General features: G+C 44.5%; 2 protein-coding genes across 2 annotated transcripts in view; one reads left to right on the top strand and one right to left on the bottom strand.

Annotated features, from left to right (window-relative positions):
- Positions 1-6944, bottom strand: part of RBFA (ribosome binding factor A) — a 35436-nt gene extending 28492 nt beyond the window's left edge. The window contains exon 1 of the mRNA XM_069957900.1: positions 6883-6944. The gene's annotated coding sequence lies outside the window, so the exon portion shown is untranslated. The remainder of the gene's footprint in view (positions 1-6882) is intronic.
- Positions 1-20823, top strand: part of LOC138783323 (glyoxylate/hydroxypyruvate reductase B-like) — a 32160-nt gene extending 11337 nt beyond the window's left edge. Inside the window, exons 3-6 of the mRNA XM_069957902.1 lie at positions 140-311; positions 4521-4699; positions 17097-17193; positions 20536-20823. Coding sequence (XP_069814003.1) covers positions 140-311; positions 4521-4699; positions 17097-17193; positions 20536-20692 — 605 coding nt within the window. The 3' untranslated portion in view covers positions 20693-20823. The remainder of the gene's footprint in view (positions 1-139; positions 312-4520; positions 4700-17096; positions 17194-20535) is intronic.
- Positions 20824-23169: the final 2346 nt, after the last annotated feature.

Below are 23169 nucleotides of genomic sequence, written 5' to 3'. Positions count from 1 at the left end.
ATGGAGGCACCTACCTGCAACTCTTATGGGCATGTTGGATTCACTTGGTTGGAGGTTTAATAATTAAACCGAGCAGTGTGGGTGGTGTTAGTCCTATAAAGGATCCGTGTTTATTCTCGATAAATGTTTTCTCCTACAGGGAATAGAATATCATGTTCACCAGACACCAAAGAGTTTGATTTCAACTGGGTGGGAGATGATATAACAGAGTCCACACTGGGCATCATTGGAATGGGAAGCATTGGCTACTGTATAGCTCAGCGAGCTAAAGCCTTCAGGATGAGAATTCTTTACCACAATAGGAACAGAAGGTAAGTCTAATTTGGCTACCATTTCATTTTCCCAGTTTAACAACCATTTCATTGGCTAACTGCAAGTTAACACGTTATAACTCAGATACTCAAGTTGCTGGCGGAAATCTTTGTGTTATTTCCCCCCAATCTTGTATATGTAGACAAGCAACAAAGCAGCCTTTCATCTGAACGTGGATTCCACATACAGATATACAGTGCCCATACTGCTTAGATTAAAGTTGATCAAAGTGAATGATTCTAACCCAAACAATCCTTCATCACATGTATTTAAAGGGGCAGGTGACCAAAAAAGTTTTCTTTCAAATCAACTGGCGCGAGAAAGTGCCAAAGATTTTTTATTTACTTCTATTATAAATCTCGTCTTCCAGTACCTACTAGCTGCTGTACATCCTGCAGGAAGTGGTGTTTTCTTTGCAGTAGCAAATCCCCACAGAAAACCTCTCCTGTCCTCCAGACTGGAAAGAATACCACTTCCTGCAGGACATAAAAAAGCTGATAGGTACTGGAAAACTGGAGATTTTTTAATAAAAGAAAATTAAAAATCTCTGGCACCAGTTGATTTTAAAGATTTTTTTTTCTGAACTACCTCTTTAACCACTAATAGTTTTAAATGAACAATTACAACTGTTATCTTCTGAAAAGAAGTCAGCCATGTTTTAAATTTTTGAGTGACAGTCAGATAAAAGATTGTTTGTTAAGTAAAAAATAATCTTTTGTGAAAAAATTACTCTGCATATTTCCTGAATATTGCCAGAAAGGTTGTTTGTCATTTGTCCATTGTCAATGGTTATATATAGCCGGTTTGAAGGCTATGTTCACACACATCTTTTTTTGGCCATTTGATTGCTGCCTTTTAGGACGGCCCTCAGTTTTTTCTTTTGGTGCAGGAAGGGTGTCCTTTGACGGACCGGGAGGCACTAAGTGGGCTCGGGTCTCCTGGTACCAGTCGTTTGAAGGAGGGGGTAAGATGGTGCATAAAGAAAGTAAGCGAAGTCTGGCCTTGGGCTGAGACATTTATCATCCAGTCTGTGTTGCCGATTTGCAGCCGCGATAGCCGCTCCATTCCGCTCATAAACAAGCCATGTCCCTGCATCCGGTTACCAAGGCTTCCCATCACTCTGCTCTGGGATTCATGTCCGGTGCCATTCATTTTCCTGCAACATTGCCTCATTGTTCTGTGCGGAGTGTGGACTCTGGGTATATACATATCTAGAACTGGAACCAGCCTCACCCCATCCCAGGCAGTGTGTTGGCCATCAGCAGGCCAGACATGGCATAGGTAATGATGATGTGATGATCATGGTCTGGTATCAGGGACAGTGATCCTGTGATGATCCCTATAAGGGGGAGCCAAGGTATTTCACCACAGCAGCTTATCAACTTTTTTCTAAAAATGCCGTAGGACAGATCATTGTAGATATGTTAGTGGTTGCCTATGGAGGCATCCAATCGGCAGACCCAAAGGGTCCAGCCAGGTCTTCCATCTGCAATACTGAAGCTAAAATGTGGGTTTACCTATTGACCCTTGTAACAACGGGTCTTTGCTTTTTTTTTTTTACACAGCAATTTTTTTCGTACATCGTCTCCTTTTTAAGAAAAAATATGTTCAGTGTGTGGTAACACCCCCCAATACCATAATAGGTTTCATTGATTCACTCTTTCTTGGGGTAGAAGCACAAAAAAAACATAGAACCCCAATCCTGCCGGTCATTTGCTAGGTGTTGTAGTGTGACACCACTTCTATGGTGGATGGTCAAGATACAACCGGACCTTTGGAATGTTGTCACGTGACGCCAGTGCCTGGTGGGTACACAGGTGTGATGGCACGCCTGCTTTTATTTTATCAGGTCCGCGGTACCCTCTTCCCCTGTGGTCAGTGTCCTACTGGGTTACTACTGGGTCCCTTGGGGTTGTGTAGTCACGGATGGCCAGAGCGGTGTAGTGACCCCCCCCGGATAGTAGGACCCACCACCCACAGAAAAGGGGAGAATGTCCCAAGGTTGCGGTGTGTGTCGGTGGTGGCGAATTATCACAGAGGCTGAGAATAAAGTTGAGTTGGTTTACTATTTGTAAATGTGCAGCAGGTAATACAAAATAGACAATCTGAGGTTTCCTTGGATAAAGTCTCTGAAACACACATTAATGTTCAAACAAACACTTGACTATAGAACGACCAGATCTGTAGTATAAGTGCAGTGTAGGGTATATATCGTGTTGGTTGCGTTGTGCTGAGTAATACAAGAAGTAGAGTAGCAAAGAGGAGGATGCCGTGAGAGTCTCAACCCATGTAGTACTGTTGTCTGCCAGGATGTTGGAGGATGAGGTAGAATACTTAGAAGGAGAAGAATAAGAAGAACACCTGTGCCGTGTATTGACCTTTGACTTCAGTCTTCACACCACCTTATGCCCACTAGACTCGGCTGAACCTTTCTAATGGGTGACACAGGCCCCAGACCTTGTTACCTGGGATGAGCAGAATTGTGAGGGTTCCCTGCTGACACCCGCGCTGCGAGACCCATGCTGCGAGAGTTCCTAGGCTTACTGCAACTTTGCTCTATCCGGATCAGTTACTGGCTCTGTGGCTCTATTGCAGATACTGTCCTGCTCTGTGACTCTCCTAGTCCTTGGCGTGGCTTGAGGTTGCCTCTTGCTTGTCCTCTCCTAAGAGTTTAACAGTGCATAGTGCTTTGGAGTGTAACGTGATGAAGTTGTGAGAGAAGTGCTGTCCTTCCCATGCTGGGTACTAACACTGACTTGGGTACAGGGACATGGCAGAGGACCAGGGCCGAGATAGGACCACTGTGGAGAGCTATCTAGCTTGTGTCCTTTCTCCACAATGTCCAGAACGAAAAGACTCTTCCCTTCCTGTCTCTTGTGTGACTCACTTCCTCCCCAGCGTGTATGGTGCACTGTGAGTGGGTGAAAGAGTGCAACAGAAGAAGAAAGGAGAGAGATGATAAGAAAGAACAAAGCAGAACTCTACCGGTCTACAGATTCTGGTCACACACTAAAACAATAACCCTTTGCTTTCCTTCAGCTGTGCAGTTCCCATATACGTATACAAAATATTGCAACATCTAGTGGTGAACTTTAGTACTACTTTCATCACAATAAGAATACAATAAATACAGACTTTTGCGAAGGGTGTATATAATTGCAACACCCCTAATGGGACACCACACTGCACTGTGGAAGCCATGGGGTGCAACCACTGTTTATGTACTGTGTATTTCTAGTATGGATACAGTGTGCTGTGAACAGATGATTTCCATTACTTCTAGCACTTTTTAATGACACCATGGTGACAGTCACATACACAGTACATGTGTCTATACGTGATCGTGTATAACCAGACGTTATGACGTCATTAACCCTGTATAACAATAGTGTACATATTGTGTAGACAACATTGTTGTTATCTTACATGACAGCGTACCAAGCACCTGCCCGGGTTATGGCCTACATACACTGTATATGTTTGGGATCCCAGTGCAATTAACCAAGAGAAAGATTGAAAGACTGAGACAAGAATTCTGCAGTGTGGTACGCCCAAATGGATTTGGCTTGCAAAAGGGGTGGGAGTTATAAAAGGGGTGTGGTATAACAATTTTTCAATAAGGCCATGGCCATTTGATGCCAATTAATGGCTATTTTAGAATGATGGCCGTACTTGTACAAATAATTGCCATCCTAAAACCGTCCATCAAACTTCCCAAAAAAGATGGTGTGTAAATAAAGTCTCAGGTTATATTCCCATTATGTAAAAATGATGGCCGTTTTTAGGGATGGCTGTCTATCGGTGTTGACGGTCACAAAAAATGTTCCAATAGATAGCCATCATTTGGCACTAAAATGACGGCCGTGATTTTTACGTAGTGGGAACATAGCCTCACAGTGTATTCAATTTTGTTTTCGATTTTAAAAAGTTCTACATTTAGACACAACATTAACATTACTGATATTGCTTTTAGGGTAAATTCACACGGGCGGATTTCGTGCTTAAGACTCCCGGCGGATCTGCCCGTGTGAATTTACCCTTCTAGTGATTGGTATGTTTCCTGTTATTCATGTGAAATATTGTGGAGACCCATCTAAATCAGGCTGCATTGTATTATTTATTATTTATTAAGTGAAATCTCCTACTGACTTGAAGTTGTGTCCTTAATACCATTTATATATATATGTATTCCAATGATTCTCAAACAGGACTGTAGAAGATGAAAGGGCAGTAAGTGCTGAATACTGTGGTAACATGACTGATTTGCTTCAGCAGTCTGATTTTGTAATGATAGTTGTCAAGTTGACACCTGACACTCACAATCTGATCGGAAGAGAAGAACTTCAGGTTATGAAGCCCACAGCCACTCTCATTAACATTAGCAGAGGTATGAAAGTCTACCTATACCACAAGTATAGGGGTATACATAAAATGCACACATAATGTCAAAAATGTGAATGATATTTTTAACTAAAGTGGTTGATACATTGTAACAAAACTGTAAGTTGTATTTCTTTTTAGTAAAATATGGAATATGCTGAAAAACTATTGTATATATGTGCTCCAGAAGATCAGCTATTCCTTATCCTCAAAATTCTGTATCAAGCTGTAAATAACAGTTGAAGAACAAAGCTTCCCTCTTAAAGGGGTTGTCCGGCGATAAAAAATTATTCACAGAATAACACACATTACAAAGTTATACAACTTTGTAATGTATATTATGTCTGTGAATGGCCCCCTTCCCCGTGTTTCCCCCCACCCATGCTAGACCCGGAAGTGTGGTGCATTATACTCACCGCATCTCGTGTCGTCCACGGTCTCCGATCCTCAGCAGTGACGTCTTCTTCGGGAGGCCGGCGGATCTTCCCGAGTGCCGGCCGCCCTCTGCAGCGTCATCCGAAGCTCAGCCGCGATTGGTTGAGCATAACTGTGCTCAGCCAATCGCGGCTGAGCAGCTGATGACGTGGCCGCGTCATCAGCCGCGATTGGCTGAGCACAGTTATGCTCAGCCAATCGCGGCTGAGCTTCGGATGACGCTGCAGAGGGCGGCCGGCACTCGGGAAGATCCGCCGGCCTCCCGAAGAAGACGTCACTGCTAAGGATCGGAGACCGTGGTCGGCACGTGACAGGTAATGTATAGCGCACCACACTTCCGGGTACACGGGTGGGGGTGGTGGGACACGGGGAAGGGGGCCATTCACAGACATAACATACATTACAAAGTTGTATAACTTTGTAATGTGTGTTATTCTGTGAATAATTTTTTATCGCCGGACAACCCCTTTAAGGGGTTATCCAGCGAAAATCTTTCTTTCAAATCATCTGATTTCAGAAAGTTCTATAGATTTGTAATTTATTTCTATTTAAAAGCCCAAGTCTTCCCGTACTTATCAGCTGCTGGATGTCCTGCAGGAAATGTTGTTTTATTTTCAGTCTGACACAGTGCTCTCTGCTGACATCTCTGGCTGAGACAGGAACTGTCCAGAGCAGGAGAGGTTTTCTATGGGGATTTGCTCCTGCTCTGGACAGTTTCTGTCTTGGACAGAGATGTCATCAAAGAGCACTAAAAAGACTGGAAAGAATACACCACTTCCTGCAGGACATACAGCAGCAAATAACTATGGGAAGACTTGAGATTTTTAACCCCTTGATGACCCAGGACTAGGGATGGTCCGAACCTACTTCGGTTCGGGTTCGTACGAACCCGAACTTTAGGAAATGATTCCCGCTGTCTGCCCGCTCCGTGGAGAGGGTGGATACAGCGGGAGGACCGCCTAGAAAACTGGGATACAGCCATAGCCATAGGCTGTATCCCAGTTTTCCAGGCTGTCCTCCCGCTGTATCCACCCGCTGCACGGAGCGGGCAGACTGCGGGAATCTGATGCCGAGTGTTTGGCAGTTTCGGACCATCCCTACCCAGGACGTATCATGGCGGGTGGGCACCGGCTGCTATTAGTGTAACTGCAGGGGTCCCATTCATTTAGCCTGACCACCAGAGAAGTTCTGCTCACCTCTGTGCGGTCCGATGAGCAATCTTTTCATAAAGCCTGCTACAGACAGGCTGTATGAGAAAATTGCAGATAACACTAAATAATGCTATGCTATGGCATAGCATTAACCAGTATTACCAATGTAGTAAATAAATGTAGTAGTCCCCAGGGGGATTTAAAAAAGTAAAAATGGTTTTAAAGATACCTCAAAGCCCCTCCTCCAATAAAATCCCCCCTTACCCATTACACAAATAAAACAATTTTTTTTTAACATTTTATATATCATAGCGATTGTAATTTTCCGATCTATTAACGTCTTAAGGTTCGTTTTTGCGTTTTCGTTTTTTCCTCCTTGTGTTTAAAAGGCCATAGCACTTGCATTTTTCCACCTAGAAACCCACATGAGCCTTTATTTTTTGCGTCACTAATTGTACTCTGCAATGACCAGCTGAATTTTTGCATAAAGTACACTGCGAAACCAGGAAAAAATTCAATGTGTGGTGAAATTGAACAAAAAAACGCATTTCTTTTATTTGAAGGGTATTTGTTTTTACATCATTTGCCCTGGGGTAAAACTTACTTTTTATGCATGTTCCTCAAGTCGTTACGATTACAACGATATATAACATGTATAACTTTTCTTTTATCTGACGGCCTGTAAAAAATTTAAACCATTGTTAACAAATATATGTTCCTTAAAATCGCTCCATTCCCAGGCTTATAGTGCTTTTATTCTTTGGTCTATGGGGCTGTGTGAGGTGTCAATTTTTGCGCCGTGATGTTTACTTTCTATCAGTACCTTGATTGTGCATATACGACTTTTTGATCGCTTTTTATTACATTTTTTCTGGATTTGATGCGACCAAAAATCTGCAATTTTGCAATTTTTGGCGCTTACGCCATTTACTGTGCGAGATCAGTAATGTGATTAATTAATAGTTCGGGCGATTATGCACGCTGCGATAGCAAACATGTTTATTTCTTTCTTTAGTTATTTATTTTTATTTAAAACATGGGAAAAGGGGGGTGATTCAAACTTTTATTAGGGGAGGAGGCTTTTTACTAATAACAACACCCAGGATCGCGGCGGTTCAGAGCGGGGTCGTCGTGCGGCCCCACTCTGAACACCCCTTGCGGACGCATGACGTACCGGTTAAAATATAACAATATTGCCCCCAAACGGTGAACGGCGTAGACCAAAAGAGGAAAAAAAACACCACAATTGCAAATTTTTATTTACATTATATACAGTATATTAAAAAAAATTATAAAATGCGATTAAAACATCCGATTTATACAACTATGGTACTAATAAAAACTACAGATCATGACGCAAACAGCCCCATAGGTCACATAGAGTCACATTAGAGCCATTTTACTAATAATTATGTGTAAACAATAAAAAGCTTTCTATAAAAGAAAAGCCATATAAATATGCATATTGTTGTGTTGGGACTGATGTATAGAATAAAGATATCAAGTTGATTTTACTGTAAAGTGCATTACATAGACACAGGAACCCCCAAAATGTAAAAAATTTGCATTTATTTTCACAATTTTAGCCCATAAATAATATTTTTGGGGTTCCGCCATACATTTTATCGTAAATTGAAAGGTGCCATTACAAAGTACACCTATTCCTGAAAAAAAAATAGATGGAGAAATAAAAGCTCTATAGCCCTTAAAAGCCAAGGAGGTAAATTACAAATCTATATATCTTCTGAAACCAGTTGATTTGAAAAAAAAAAAGATTTTTGCTGGAGTACCCCTTAACGACACAGGGCGTATATTTACGCACTGTGGTCGCCTCAGGGAGTTCAGAGGGGGGCCGCGCGGCGACCCCGCTCTGAACCGCCACTGTCCTGGGTGCCGCATGTAGCCCGGGACCGTGGCTATTAGCTGCATCTAATTACTTATGCAGCCCTATCCCTGGTGGAGTCTAGTGGCGGAGATCGCCCTCCCCGGGACGTTGTCCTGGAGGAGCGATCTCCATATCTGCTGCGGTCCGGGGACTGCGCCGTAATGGCGCTGATCCTGGCTCGTCACATGATTGATTCCGGCTGCAGCAGCCGAAAGCAATCGAGTGCCTATATCATCTATCTATGCTGTATTACTATATACAGCATAGATCAATGAAAGATCAGTGTGCATATACTAGAAGTCACCCAGGAGGGCTTCTAGTATAAGTGTAAAAGAAAAAAAAAGTGTTAATATTAGAAAAAAAAACCCTCCCCTAATAAAAGTCACCCCCCTTTTCCCATGTTATAAATAAAAATAAATAAATAAACAAACATGTTTGCTATCGCTGCGTGCGTAATTGCCCGAACTATTAATTTATCACATTCCTGATCTCGCCCGGTAAACGGCGTAAGCGCAAAAAGCGCATTCCCTTACGTCCCATTGACATCACAACATATGGGGTAAATTCGCCCCTGCGAGCCCCTGGGACGAAGGAATATTTAATGAAAAAATAACAATTAAATTTTAATCCCCTCCTCCATGAGGTATAAATAGGCTCCACCTCCCCCTAGACCTCAGTCTTTTTTTACTTCGTTGCTGTTAGCCCTAGGGGACTTTGTCCCGCCTCCGTTTTTATGCTTTGTTAACCTGTTGCATTCAGGTTTTCTCTCCAGGTAATGATTGCTGGGATGCCGCTGGAGCCGGTGTCCAGGTAGTATCCTGATATTTGCTTCTGCAGGTCTTAGCTTTTAAGTTTTTCTTACCTAGTGCGTCTTGGAACGCACTCTACGTGTCACCCGAGCCGCTGGCTTTTCATCCAGTCGCATTCGACTGTGGAACGCATCGGCGCTGCGTGCGTCTCAGCACTGCGGCATCAGCGTCATGTCACTTCCGGGGGCCGGCAGCGGCGCGCGCTCTCTGCATGCCGGATTAGCTGTGTGTTCAAGGCAGAAGGTAAGCTGTTGCTACCTCTAGGTCTGGCTGTCTTCCTCTGGAAGGATTTTCTGTGGCTCATTTGGATCTAATAGAAAACATCTGAGTGCAAAGTGCTGTGATCTCTCTTCTATATACTTAAAAGTAAGTGTTGCTGCCACCTAGTGTCTCTTTCCGATATCACTCTAGCCAGGCTAGTGGTTTATATGTATTGTAATACATTGATTATTTGCAGATGTCTGAAATGGAGACCAGTCCTGCTGCTGGTAAAAGACCTTCTAAGGAAGCACTTCATGTGCCGAGTGTGAGACTCCACTACCTGACGGCTATGGATACTGTAGGAGGATCATTTTTTCCAGATAAGATTCATCCTTTCTTTCATAAAAATATTTATGAATGCCTAAAAATATTTATAATGCCTAAGTACGCTGTCCTTCATGCAGACCTAAACCTATGAGGAGCCTGATGTTCAGGATGTAGTTGTATGGGTCAAGTACTATGTGCAAAAGACTTTAGCGGCTAATGAGAATCGCCGCCCGTGTCCTAAGTTAAAGACCAAATGGAGTATTTCTCTCTCTACTCCCAGCCTGTGAGTATATTACTTTATGGCTGTAGGATTATGGTCATTTTCAGTTTTACTGTGATTGATGAAGTTAACTCATCATCTTCTTCTGAAACCTCTTCTACTTCTGAAGATGAGAAAGAATTATTCAGGGGGTATTTCACAGCTGATAGAATTCACAAGCTCTGCTAAGCTGTGCAAGCTGAAATACACCCTGAGGAAATAGAAGAGGATAGGATTGGTCCTCCTCAAAAAAGCCTAGGGCTTTTTCTGTGGGTAAGACTTCATTGTCTATGTTACAGGCGCAATGGAAAGAACCGGAAAAGGCTCCGGGTTTGAGCAAGAGGTTTAAGACCTTATATGTTCTCAAGGAAGAACAATGTAAGGACTGGATTGAGCCTCCAAAGGTGGACCCGGCCATAGCCAAACTGTCGAAATGTATTGTGCTGCCTGCGGAGGACGGATCCAATCTTAAGGATCCGATGGATAGAAGGGTGGAGGTAGCCCTCAAGAGATCATATACGGCAGCGGCAGCCCAAGGGGCAGTCTCCATTTCTTCTTTTGAGGTTTCTAGAAGCCTAAGAAGATGGCTGACCAAGGTCCAGGAAAATTTGGAAGGTAGAGCTAGCAGGGACAAGGTCCTTCGCTCCTTAAAAAAGGTCATTATGGCCATTGACTTCCTCTGCGATGATGCATCTCAGGGAACCAGGTTAGCGTAAAAAAAAAAAAAACTAGTACGCTCTCAACCGCTGCCGAAGGGCGCTATGGTTAAAACCCTGGGTTGGAGATGCTAACTCCAAAATTCAGCTCTGTAATATGGAGTTCCAGCCAGGTAGGCTGTTTGGCTCTGAGCTGGATAAATTAATGGAGGAATTGTCTGACAAGGAGGGGAAGTCCCTACCATTGTCCTATAAGAGCGGTGATTCCTTTCGCAGAGCAAAATCTCCTCAGCGAGGCAAAGGGAGATACCAGTACAGAGGTCGAGGAAGAAACTATTCCAGAAGAGGTTCTGGGAAGCAGCAGAATAAGGACACCAACAAGAAACCAGACTTCTGACGCAGAAGCTGTCCAGTGGGAACACGTCTGAGTTTGTTTCTCCCTGCCTGGGAAGAATTAAGAAAAGATCACTGGGTGTTAAATATTATTCAAAATGGTTATGTCCTTCATTTATCATCTCTTCCTCCTCCAAGATTTCTTCTGTCAAGAAATCTTAAGCCAGAAAGACACTTAGTCCTAGAGACAGAAATTCTTTACCTCCTTTCCATTGAGGCTCTAGAGGATGTTCCTCTTTCCGAGATCGGTCAGGGAGTTTACTCCCCAGTGTTACTAGTGCTGAAGCCATCCGGAAATTGGAGGCTTATTATAGATTTGCGATATCTCAACAGGTGCATCGTAAAGAAGACGTTCCACATGGAGAACATAAGATCGGTAAAATCTATCCTCCAGGAGGGAGATTTTATGGTCACCATAGATCTACCGGATGCATATCTTCATGTACCGATTCTGAAGGCTCACAGGAGAGCCTTCGCCATCCAAATCCAGGGGAAGGTAAGACACTTACAATTCAAAGTCCTTCCATCCGGAATACCTCCGCACCCTTTGTTTTCACAAAGGTAGTGTCACCATGATGGTTCGCTTCCGTTTACAGGGGATAAAGTTATCCCTTACCTGGATGATTGGTTGATTATGACTCAGACTCAGGATCTTCTGAGAGTTCAGTTGAACTATGTCCAGGACATACTTCAACAATTAGGTTGGCTTATGAACATAGAGAAATCAGACTTAATTCCTAATTCCTCCTCGTCAGGTATCCATAAGAACATAAATGCGCTTTCTATGGCTCCTTGCCTCAGCTGCGGACGCGGTGCCATGGGCGTTATGGCATATGAGATTTCTTCAGAGAGAAGCACTAACAGTATGGAACCGAGGACTGAAGGACTTGGATGCGATGCATGTTCTATCGACTCAAACAAGACATTCTCTAATGTGGTGGAGACAAGTCAAACATGGAGTTTTATTTCAGAACCACACTGGATAACCATCACGACAGATGCTTCAGGAACAGGTTGGGGAGCTCATCTGACAGTCATCACGACTGCAGGATCTTGGAGTCAACAGGAATCCGCTCTGCCGTCCAACGTGAGGGAGCTTAGAGCGATTTACCTAGCTCTTCTTCATTTTTCTCCTCCTATTTTACAGACAGCAGTCAGAATCCAGATGAACGACATGACCTGTGTGGCGTACCTAAACAGGGAGGTACCAGATCCCCTTCTCTCCTCAGGGAAGTAGAGAAGATTTTTCTGTTGGGCAGAAACCAGAATAACCAGACTCTCTGCGATTCATATCAGGGGTGTCGACAATATATTGGCGGATTGACTGAGTTGAGGCCTGACATTACCGGGGGAATGGTCTCTCTCAAGGAGAGTGTTCATTCAGTTAACCCAGAGGTGGGGGCTTCCTCAGAGAGACCTCATGGCATCAGCAAGCAATGCCAAACTGAGGAATTTCTGTTCCCTTTACAGGGCAGACAATCCCACGGTAGTGGACTCAATGACAATACCACGGACATACCAGCTGGCGTATATCTTTCCTCCCATAGCCATGATTCCCACAGTTTGACGAAGATCAGTCTAGATCAGTCGTCAGTAATAATAATAACTCCCTTCTGGCCGAAAAGGTCATGGTTCACCCTGCCCATGAATATGAGCAGAGGGGAATTTTGGAGATTACCTCTGCATCCGGATCTAATATTCCAGGGTCAACATCTGTGCAGGAATCTTTCCAGCCTCAGCTTGACAGCTTGGAGACTGAGAGGACCGTATTGGACTCTAGTTTTTCTGAGAAGGTATAGTATACTCTTTCTCACGCTCGTAGTTGCACTACAAATAAATCTTATGCACGGATTTGGAAGATTTTCAAGATTGGTGTGCAAGCAGGAGTATTGATGGACTTAAACCTTCTACTCCACAGTCATTGAAGTTTTTACAGGAAGGCTTCTATAAAGGATTAAAACCTAGTTCCATCAAGGTGCAGATAGCAGCCCTCTCTGCACACCTAAACTCACGTTTCTTTCAGATCTTGGAGGTAAAGAATTTTGTTAAGGCTAGACTAGGCCTAACCTGGTAAAGCAGGTAGACCCATGGGACTTATCCTTTGTGTTGAGACGCCTGTGTCTTCCTCCCTTTAAGCCTTGGGAGGAAGTAGACTTCAAGTTAACATTGAAAGTTTCTCTTTTACTAGCCATTACCTCTGCTAAGAGAGTTGGAGAACTTCAAGCCCTTGACTCCGCACCTCCATACGTGATTTTTTCCCAAGACAAAGTTATCCTTAGGTTCCTTCCAGGATTCCTGCCTATGGTGGCTTCATTTGCCAACATCAACCAGCCAATAGTATTGCCTGTATTTTCTCCTACTGGATCATCTAAAGAAGACTTGGATCTTTCTTTATTGGACGTATCCAGAGCTATCAAGATCTATCTACATAGAGTAGGTGATTTTCGTAAAGACGAGAATTTCTTTATCCCTTTCACAGGAAAGAACAAGGGGAGAAAGGCTTCAAAACCTTCAATATTCAGATGGATCTGTGACTCCATTGCCTTATGTTACTCCTCTGCTGATCTGGATCCACCAGAATTTACCAGGGCTCACTCTACTAGAGCTGTGGCCTCCACTTGGGCAGAGAGTGCCGCTGTGCCACTTGAGGACATATGCCAGGCAGCTACCTGGTCGTCTTTGACTACCTTTGTGAGATATTTCAGGCTGGATACTTCTTTCTTGTCAAGAACAACCTTTGCAAGATCTGTTCTTAATGCGGACGTAATAAATAACCCGCCCATTGGGGATAATGCTTGCTAATTCCCCATATGTTGTGATGCCAATGGGACGTAAGGGAAGCTAAAATTATTATGTTAATTTGTTTTCCCTAAGACCCATTGGCATCACAAGACTCCCTCCCTGTGTTTTATGTTTCTTTATAATAAGACTGAGGTCTAGGGGGAGGTGGAGCCTATTTATACCTCATGGAGGAGGGGATTAAAATTTAATTGTTATTTTTTCATTAAATATTCCTTCGTCCCAGGGGCTCGCAGGGGCGAATTTACCCCATATGTTGTGATGCCAATGGGTCTTAGGGAAAACAAATTAACATAATAATTTGAGCTTTTTTTGGTTGCATCAAATCCAGAAAAATTGTAATAAAAAGCGATCAAAAAATCGCATATGCGCAATCATGGTACCGATAGAAAGAACACATCATGGCACAAAAAATGACACCTCACACAGCGCCATAGACCAAAGGATAAAAGTGCTATAAGCCTGGGAATGGAGCGATTTTAAGGAACATATATTTAACAATGGTTTGAATTTTTTACAAGCCATCTCATGATATAAAAGTTATACATGTCACATATCGTTTTACTCGTAACGACTTGAGGAACATATATAACAAGTCAGTTTTACACCAGGGTGAACAGTGCAAAAACACATACCCCCCAAATAAACAAAATGCGTTTTTTTTTTTTTGTATGTCACCACACATTGATTTTTTTTTTTTTTTGTTTTGACATTGCAAAGTACAATTAGTGGCGCAAAAAATAAGGGCTCATGTGGGTCTCTAGGTGAAAAAATGCAAGTGCTATGCACAAGGAGGAAAGGAACGCGATTGGCTTAGCACAGTTATGCTCAGCCAATCACGGCTGAGCAGCTAATGACGTGACACGCGTCATCAGCTGCTCAGCCGCAATTGACTGAGCACAGTTATGCTCAGCCAATCGCGGCTGAGTAGCTGATGACGCGGCGGAGGGCGGCCGGCACTAAGGACGGTCGGAGCGGTTCGGCCAGCCGTCAGAAGATGACATCATTGGCACAAGATGGCGGACGGGGGTCGCCAAGAGGCAGGTATGTATAGAGCACCACACTTCCGGGTCTGGTGTGGGTGGGGGGAAACATGGGGAAGGGGGCGATTCACTAACATAACATACATTACAAAGTTGTATAACTTTGTAATGTGTGTTATTAAGTGAATAATTGTTTAGCGCCGCACTACCCCTTTAAAATATGCAAAGATTCTGTGTAAACAGCTATTTAGAGACTTGTGTGTAACCCTGTCCTGCAGTCCCCTACTTCTCAATACCTGACTATAGGTAATAGTATGGCTAGGTTCACGGCTGTGCTGGGGTCCTTCACCCTGGTTTCTGTCAAAATCCTGGACAAATTAGTCCTGAACACTGCTATATTTGGTATAGTGAAATGCTAGGCACCATGCCAGAAACTAGATAGACCCCTTTACGTCTGTCAGTTGTAGTTTATGTCCATTGTGTAACAAATCCCCTGACACTTTTATTTTCATTGTTCTGCTCACATGATGGTGTGACATTTTGTTTTAGACCATTAGCTAACAAATCCATTCTTGTTTAGTCTTCCAATACATAAAATGATACCGAAAACAGCTAACTAGTTTCTTTGGTTGTGAGATAAATTAGCTGAATTTCCTGTTCATAATAACCTGAACTTGTATTCTACTGAGATAAAAAAAAAAAAGCTAAAATGACTGCCGTAGCATATAGAATGGCTGTTGGAGCACACAAAATATCCACCAAACCAAATAAAATGGCGGTGAACCAACACGAAATGGCGCCGAACCATACAGAGATGGCTGCTGTAAGACAACAGGGCGATTCAGAAGCCAGCTCATGTAACCTTAAAGGGGTACTCTGGTGGGGGGGCTTTTTTCCGATCTGGCCAGGGAGAAGGTGGCTGAGGGTAACGACGTCCACTCACCTCCCTGGTTCTAGCGGCGGGTCCCGTATCGCGGCGCTCCGGTCCCCGCTGCCTGTCCGCTTTTTGGTCTCTGACGCGGGCTCGAGACGTGACGTTTCAAGTCCGCTCAGCCAGTCAGTGACGGAGGTGGGATCCCACCTCCGTCACTGACTGGCTTAGCTAACTTGAAACATCACGTCTCAAGCCCGCGTCAGAGACCAGGAAGCGGCCGGGCAGCCAAACTGAAGTGAAGGAGGACACTGATGGGGGTGGCTGCTGTTAGAGAGGGAGACAGTGATCAGTGCAGCTGTCGGTGTCTCCCTCACTAACAGCAGCCCCCTTCATCACCCGCACCATGTGCCCCCCCAGCCCCAGAGCTCACCCGAGGCCATCCGTACTCTGTGCCCCCATGCGCTCACCCACACTGTTCCCCTTGACTGTGCCCCCCCCACCTCCACTGTGTGTCAGTTACCCGCAGACCGCCCCCCCTCGCGGGAACCCCTAACCCCCCCCCCCCCCCCCGCTTCACCCCTGTTGGGCTCATCCGCGGCACCCCCTCACCCGCGACTCGCTCTCGACGCTTACCCGCAGTACCCCCCCCCCCTCCCAGCTGGGCTCATCCGCTCGTCACTAGTGCTCGTGCTAGACCATCATCGCCATCTCAGCTCTGCTACACCATCATTACCATCTCAGCTCTGCTACACCATCATCATCGCCATCATCATCTCAGCTCTGCTACTTCACCATCATCAGGCATTAGCTTTGCATGATGGGAAATCTAGTTTCCTATCTTGATTATAGACCATCTTTTAGAAAAACTCAGGAACAGCAGCAGCTAGAAAGATGGGAGATGGCTCAAAATACTCAGGGGGACTCGGCGAGTAAGGCTAGCTAGGTTTTTGGGGGGAATACCCCTTTAACTTCACCTATATATTAAGCAATATCTTGGATACAGTATCATATCTGCACTCTGTCAAACGACATGTTCTGGGAAGCGTATTTCTTCTGGAAAACTAACCAGTGGAATTTTGCCCATTTTGCTGGACAACATCCCATTAAAATAAGTCATGCCAGATGTGAACACATCTGTAACTGCCTACTTTTAATGACGCAGATAAGGGTATATAATGGTGCGTTTACACAGAAAGATTTAGCTGACAGATTTTGGAAGCCAAAGCCAGGAACAGACTATAAGCAGGGACCAGGTCATAAAGGAAAGATTGAGATTTATCCTTTTTTCAAATCCATTCCTGGCTTTAGCTTCCAAAATCTGTCAGATAAATCTTTCTGTGTAAATGCCCCATCAGATGTTAAATATTGCCACGCCTTTGTGTACATCATTTAACAGCAGTGATTGGGGATGCCTAAAGCTGCTTGAAGTGACCTCTCGCTAAGGCTTGGTGAAATTTTCCTGAAGATACCCATTTCGGAAATCATCAATGAAGTGTGACAGTGTGGTAAGTGAAATATTATATTTTCAATAAACTATGTTTAACTATTGCTGATTTGTCTGACTTTTCATAATCTATAACGGAATCAAAAGAATCTCACTCTAAGCAAAATATCTACATAACTATTTTTCAGGCCAGGTAATTGACCAAGATGCCCTGGCAGATTCCTTGAATAAAGGAATAATAAAGGCTGCGGCTTTAGATGTCACGTTCCCAGAACCGCTGCCAAGGTAAGATTCTGCAAATATACTCTGTCCATACATCCAGAATAAAGTCCAATGTTAATCGGACTATTCTTAGCCACTCTGTAAATATGTAACAACTATTTTTAGTGGGAATCTACACTTACCCCAGTATAATATTAATGTTGATATAGGTGGCCTATGAAAGGAAAAGGGGGTTACTGACTGCACTAGCTTTGTAAAGTGCTATGTGAGCAGAAATAAAATAATTAGCATCACAGCAAGCAGTGTCCCATGCTGGGGGGTGATTTTTACAGTACACTACTTGTCAGGAATGTGCCTTTGCGCTCCTCAGTTCAGGCTGTGCAGCGCAGAAGGCACTAAACCTGGTCTGAACAAAGTTCTGTTTTTATTTGTTCAGCCACACCCGCTTTGCCTCTTATGGTGCGTTTACACAGGCAGATTTATCTGACCAATTTTGGAAGCCAAAGTCAGGAATGTACTTAAAAAGACAGGGAATTTCAGTCTTTCCTTTATGACCTGCACCCTGTTTATAGTCTGTACCTGGCTTTGGCTTCAAAAATCTGTCAGATAAATCTCTCTGTGTAAACACACCATTAGCCTCTGGCAATGCAAGAGTTATGGTGCATTTACACAGAGAGATTTATCTGACAGATTTCTGAAGCCAAAGCCAGGAACAGACTATAAACAGGGTGCAGGTCATAAAGGAAAGTCTAAGATTCCCTGTCTTTTCAAGTCCATTCCTTACTTTGGCTTCCAAAATTGGTCAGATAAATCTGCCTGTGTAAACGCACCATAACTCTGCTAGCTTGATTCCTGCAGCTGAGCAGTGTGGTGTTTCCCTTGACAAGCAGGTGTCTTTACCAGTTAGGGTCTTTGTGGATCTGAGCACCGGTCCAATGGGAATCTGGACCGGGCTCCTGGTCCTCATTAGTAGTAAGCATGGCCAGCAGCTAGTTGCTGGCTATGGGTGGGTTCACACTACGGAATTCTCGCGGATTGAGGGTACAAACACACACAGCGTATACGCAGCAGATACACAGCAGATTTGATGCTGTGTTCAGTTATTTAGATCTAATCTGCTGCGTATCTGCTGCGTATTGCAGCAGTAAATACGCAGCGTATATGCCGTGTGTGTTTGTACCCTTAGGCTATGTTCACACTGCGTATGTTTCCGGCTGTAGTGCGAACCGCGAATATACGCATGTAGTTTTGAGGTTGATGCTTTCGCTTGAAAGTATACGATATACGCCCGCACAATGCACAATCACAGTACGTATGAGCTTAAGGCCGTGAAAAATGAACAAGACCATTGTTTGAGGACGGAAATGTTGAAACTCACGGCCGTGGATTTCAATGCGGTCCCGTACGGAGTACTTATTTCAGCCAAATTGAACTTGATTTTTCGATCCAAAAGGTTCTGTGTGGTTTACGGGGCTGGGCGCAGATTTCCAAGTAAATGACCTGCCTCAGATCGCTTCGAAACAAGCTAGGGAAGCATAACTGTACTACGGGCGTATGTTCGCGGTTCGTACGCATCCGGCCGCATGTCTATTTTTCCCACGCCCGTAGTTTCAGCCGCACATGTACGGCGGCATACGAAATGCGGCTGGACTCGTACGCAGTGTGAACATAGCCAAACTTTGCGGAATTCCGTCGGCTGTCCGCTTACACGGCCGCGCACCTTTCCGCCGACTCCATAGACACCATTCTATGGGCCGGCGTATTCCGCTATCCGCCTAAAGAAGTGACATGTCACTTCTTTCGGCGGATAGCGAAATACGCCGGCCCATAGAATGGTGTCTATGGAGCCGGTGGAAAGGCACGTGGCTGTGCGCACGGACAGCCGACGGAATTCCGCACAGTTTATCCGTGAGAATTCTGTAGTGTGAACCCACCCTATTAGAGCAATGTAGGCTAAGCATACTCTCTCTGGTATCTGCTGTGTGTTTCTCTGCCCCTTGCCTGTTCCCTTTCTATCCTGTCTGCCAACTGTCCTGTCTTATAGCCTGCTCTCGTTTACCCGACTTGTCTGCCAATTTTGTACTTTTGCTGCCCACCGTTACAGACCCGGATTGTTGACCTTGGATTTATTTTGTTCATTGCTGTTCTGTGTTTCACCCTATTGAGTATGGGGACTGCCATCGTGGTTGTCCACAGTCGCCTAGGACTGCCTTGTGGCAAGTAGACAGGGACAGTGGGCATGGTCAGCTTAGGGCTCACTGTCCGTGTCTTGTTAGACTGCCTTTTGCCATACCCGACGTTGACACTACTATAGGAGCTTGAGTGTGCAGAAAAAGCAGTAATAAAAGCAAAGGGTTACAATTGGAGATGAACAGAACTCGAACATGCTCGAGTCTAATCGTTCAGTATATGAATAGCGGTGGCTGAAGAAGTTGGATGCAGCCCTAGGGAGTCCGGGAAAACATGGATACAGCCATAGGCCATGTTCACACAACATATGTGTTGTAGAAATCACGGCCGTTGTTGCAATTTGAAGCAATGGCCATGATTTATATAACACACACATTGTATGTGAACGAATCGAATCCCAGATAGAACGTATTCACATAGTATAAACTGCAGCTGGGATCGCTTGTGGTGCCGCAAAAAAATGACATGTCAGTTTTCTGCCGCTGCTATTCATTAAATAACAGCCACAGAGAACCTGTCATTTTACACAATGGAGCGTGCGGCTCCGGCCACATGCTCCATTGTGTGCAGCGGTGATTTGGAATGCGGGTGCACACGGATGCGCCCGCATCCCAATTCATCAGAAATAAAGATCATCCGGTACTGCAGTACCGGCTGGAATGATCTTCTCTGACATTGGCCATTCTGTGACCCGGCCAGGCCACAGAACGTCCGGTGTCTTACGCCATTTGAACATGGCCATAGGCTGTATACATGTTTTCCAGGATTCCTTAGGGCTGTATCTAACTTCTTTAGCCACTGCTATTCATATACTGAACGATCAGACTTGAGCATGCTCGAGTTCTGCTCATCTCTAGTTACAAAACACCCTGTTAGTGCTAAGATAAGAGGGAAGTCTTTGCCTTGTGTGTACAGTAAAGATGGTCCACAGACAGATACACAGTCTTTCTTTTTCTACCACCCCCTTTCCTGCACAGGGTACATGGTATGCCCCAATCCTATGTTATGTATTGTTCATGATGTAACTAGAGATGGATTTCCACTAACAAGAAGCAGATTTCAGGCAAAGGAGACACATAGTGACATAAATTTAAAGCATTTTTTTCTGATTTAAAGTCATTTTAGCACATGAAGTGATCTACAAGTATGTTAGGAATCACATAAGGCTATTAAAGGAAAGTTGTTTGCCCATTCTTTTTTTTTTTTTTTTTCAAGAAATCATCCTTTGTTGATGGCAAAGAATATTATTTTGACACCACATATTGGAAATGGGACAGATAAAACAAGAAGAAGAATTGCTGAAAAAGTTGTGCAAAATGCGTCTGACATCCTTAAAGGTCTACCAGTAAAAGACATTGTGGCAGCTCCATAACATGAGCATGTGCGCACAGTATCTGCAATACTGATCATGGAAGTACACTACAGCTTGACACATACAGCGTATGCACCATTTCTTTAAAGTACACTGTTCATCTTGTGATTCTGCTGACTGGATTTTCACCATTGCATTCTTTAATGAAGTTAAAATCAGGAATATTTTTTCAACACATATTAAATGTATTTTAAATATTCTTAAAGATAATTTCTTAATATAGGAACATATGCAATGCAATAACCAATAAATACATAGAACAGCAAAACAACTAAACTGGAAGACCAAAAGCAATGACCCAAAGGAAACAGGTGTTCAGTTTCAGGTTTCAGTCCACACAAACATTCAGAAGAACTGCAGCACTCCATCAAAGTGTGCAAAAACCAGAAGGGTTTATGCACCTAACGTGCATTTCTTGACCCTGCAGGGGTTCCCTAAGAAAAGTATTAGTAACTATGGCTGCCATAATTATTTCAAGAAAACTGAGGCATTTAAAAAGAGGCATGTGCAACATTAACCATTTGCCATATGCTCTTGACTAGAAAGGATCAAACAGGGACGATGTTCAGGTTCGTACGAACCCGAACCATCGGCATTTGACTCCTGCTGCCTTTCTGGTCCCTGGGGAAGGTGGAGACAGCCCGAGTACCGCCTAGAAAACAGGGATACAGCCTAGGTAATAGGCTTTATGCCTGTTTTCCAGGCATTACTCGGGCTGTCTCTACCTTCCCCAAAGAACGGGAAGGCAGCAGGAGTCAAATGCCGATGGTTCGGGTTCGTACGAACCTGAACATCGGCCCTGTTCAGTCATCTCTACTTTTGACCTTATGCCAAAAGTGGATTCTATACTAAAAACATGTTTTCATTTCTCCTGCTAATCATGTGTGGTGCTCACCCCCAGTGGTGAGGTACGGCCGGTCACTTGCTAGGTGTTTAGGTGTGACACCAGTTCTATGGTGGTTGGCCAAGATATAGCCTTGCCCAGTGATGGTAATCTGTCGTGACACCAGTGACGGTGGGGCAAACAGCTATGGTGGCACACCTACTTTTATTTTAACGGGCCGGCTATACCTTGTTCCCCTGTGGTCAGTGACCTACCGGGCTGTTGTGGGGTCCCTTGGGTACTTATCACGTTGGTCCGGAGTGGAGTAGTGGCCCACCCGGACTATTGGTACTGCCACCCAGAGAAAGGGGAGATGACCCAAGGAGTGTGTTTGTACTGTGTCGGTCTTCCACAGCCTAACACATTTACTGTCATTTATGCCAATAATGTAAATCCACAGCAATAGCAGGCAAAAATTTCAGTTGAAGACACACACACACAGCTTCACATATTATTGGGGTAACCTGACTTAAAGGAGAAGTCCGGCCAAAAGTATTTTTTGATTACTTATGGAAAGTTAGACAAATTTCTAATGTACATTAATTATGGGAAATGCACATTTACTGCTATTTCCCTTAATTTTGTAGATCACAGAGACTTCAAATTCTCAAAGATTTGTTCACGTCCCGAATCAGGGTGTAATTCCAATGGAATGTCCAGCAGGGGGCGCACTACATATAGAAGTCAATGAGTACTATTGACTTCTATATATATATAGTGTGCCCCCTGCTGGACACTCCATTGGAATTACATAGATGTGTATGAAAAAATGTAATGTAATGTACAGTGTGTTTTTGATTGAATACATTTATGGAATACTTTGGGGAGCAAGTGTCCTTTTGGAGGGCACCAAGCAGGGAGGGAGAGAAGTGCCTGTGCATCTACCTCCCCCCTCCCTCCCTGCTCGGTGCTGGACACATATACACAGTACTACTCCTCTCATCCTCTGCTCACTCCTCTCATCCTCTGCTCACCGGCCGCCTCTCTCTGCTTACATGCATGCCGGCCGGGGACACCGGGAAGCATCGGGAGCGCCATGTTCCCTGCGGGGTGGGGGAGGGCTGACGCTCCCGATGCTTTCCGGTGTCCCCAGCCGGTATGCATGTAAGCAGAGCAGCGGGATAGTGAGTTTGAAGCTGGGAGGGGGAGGGGGAGCGGAGGAGGGGCATGCTGAAGCCCTTGTGTGAGCGCTGGGGAGAGGCGGAATAGTTAGTTTCAAGCTGGGAGGGGGAGTGGAGGGGGCATGCTGAAGCCCTTGTGTGAGGAGCGGTGAGCGGCGGAATAGTTAGTTTGAAGCTGGGAGAGGAAGCAGAGGAGGGGGCTGAAGCCCTTGTGTGAGGAGCGGCGGCAGGGGGTACTGGGGATAGCACAGGTACTACTCCCCCATCCTCTGCTCAAAGGTGAGCAGAGGATAAAAGGGGTAGTACTGTGTATATGTGTCCAGCACAGAGCAGGGAGGGAGGGGGGAGGTAGATGCTCAGGCACTTCTCTCCCACCCTGCTCGGTGCCCTCCAAAAGTACTGTTTGAATTCATTTATGGATTACTCTGGGGAGCAAGGACACTTCAATCAAAAACATACTGTACATTACATTA

The sequence above is a fragment of the Dendropsophus ebraccatus genome, chromosome 2 (assembly GCF_027789765.1).
Source record: "Dendropsophus ebraccatus isolate aDenEbr1 chromosome 2, aDenEbr1.pat, whole genome shotgun sequence".
Classification (NCBI taxonomy): Eukaryota; Metazoa; Chordata; class Amphibia; order Anura; family Hylidae; genus Dendropsophus; species Dendropsophus ebraccatus.
This window is presented reverse-complemented; position numbering and strand designations above follow the sequence as displayed.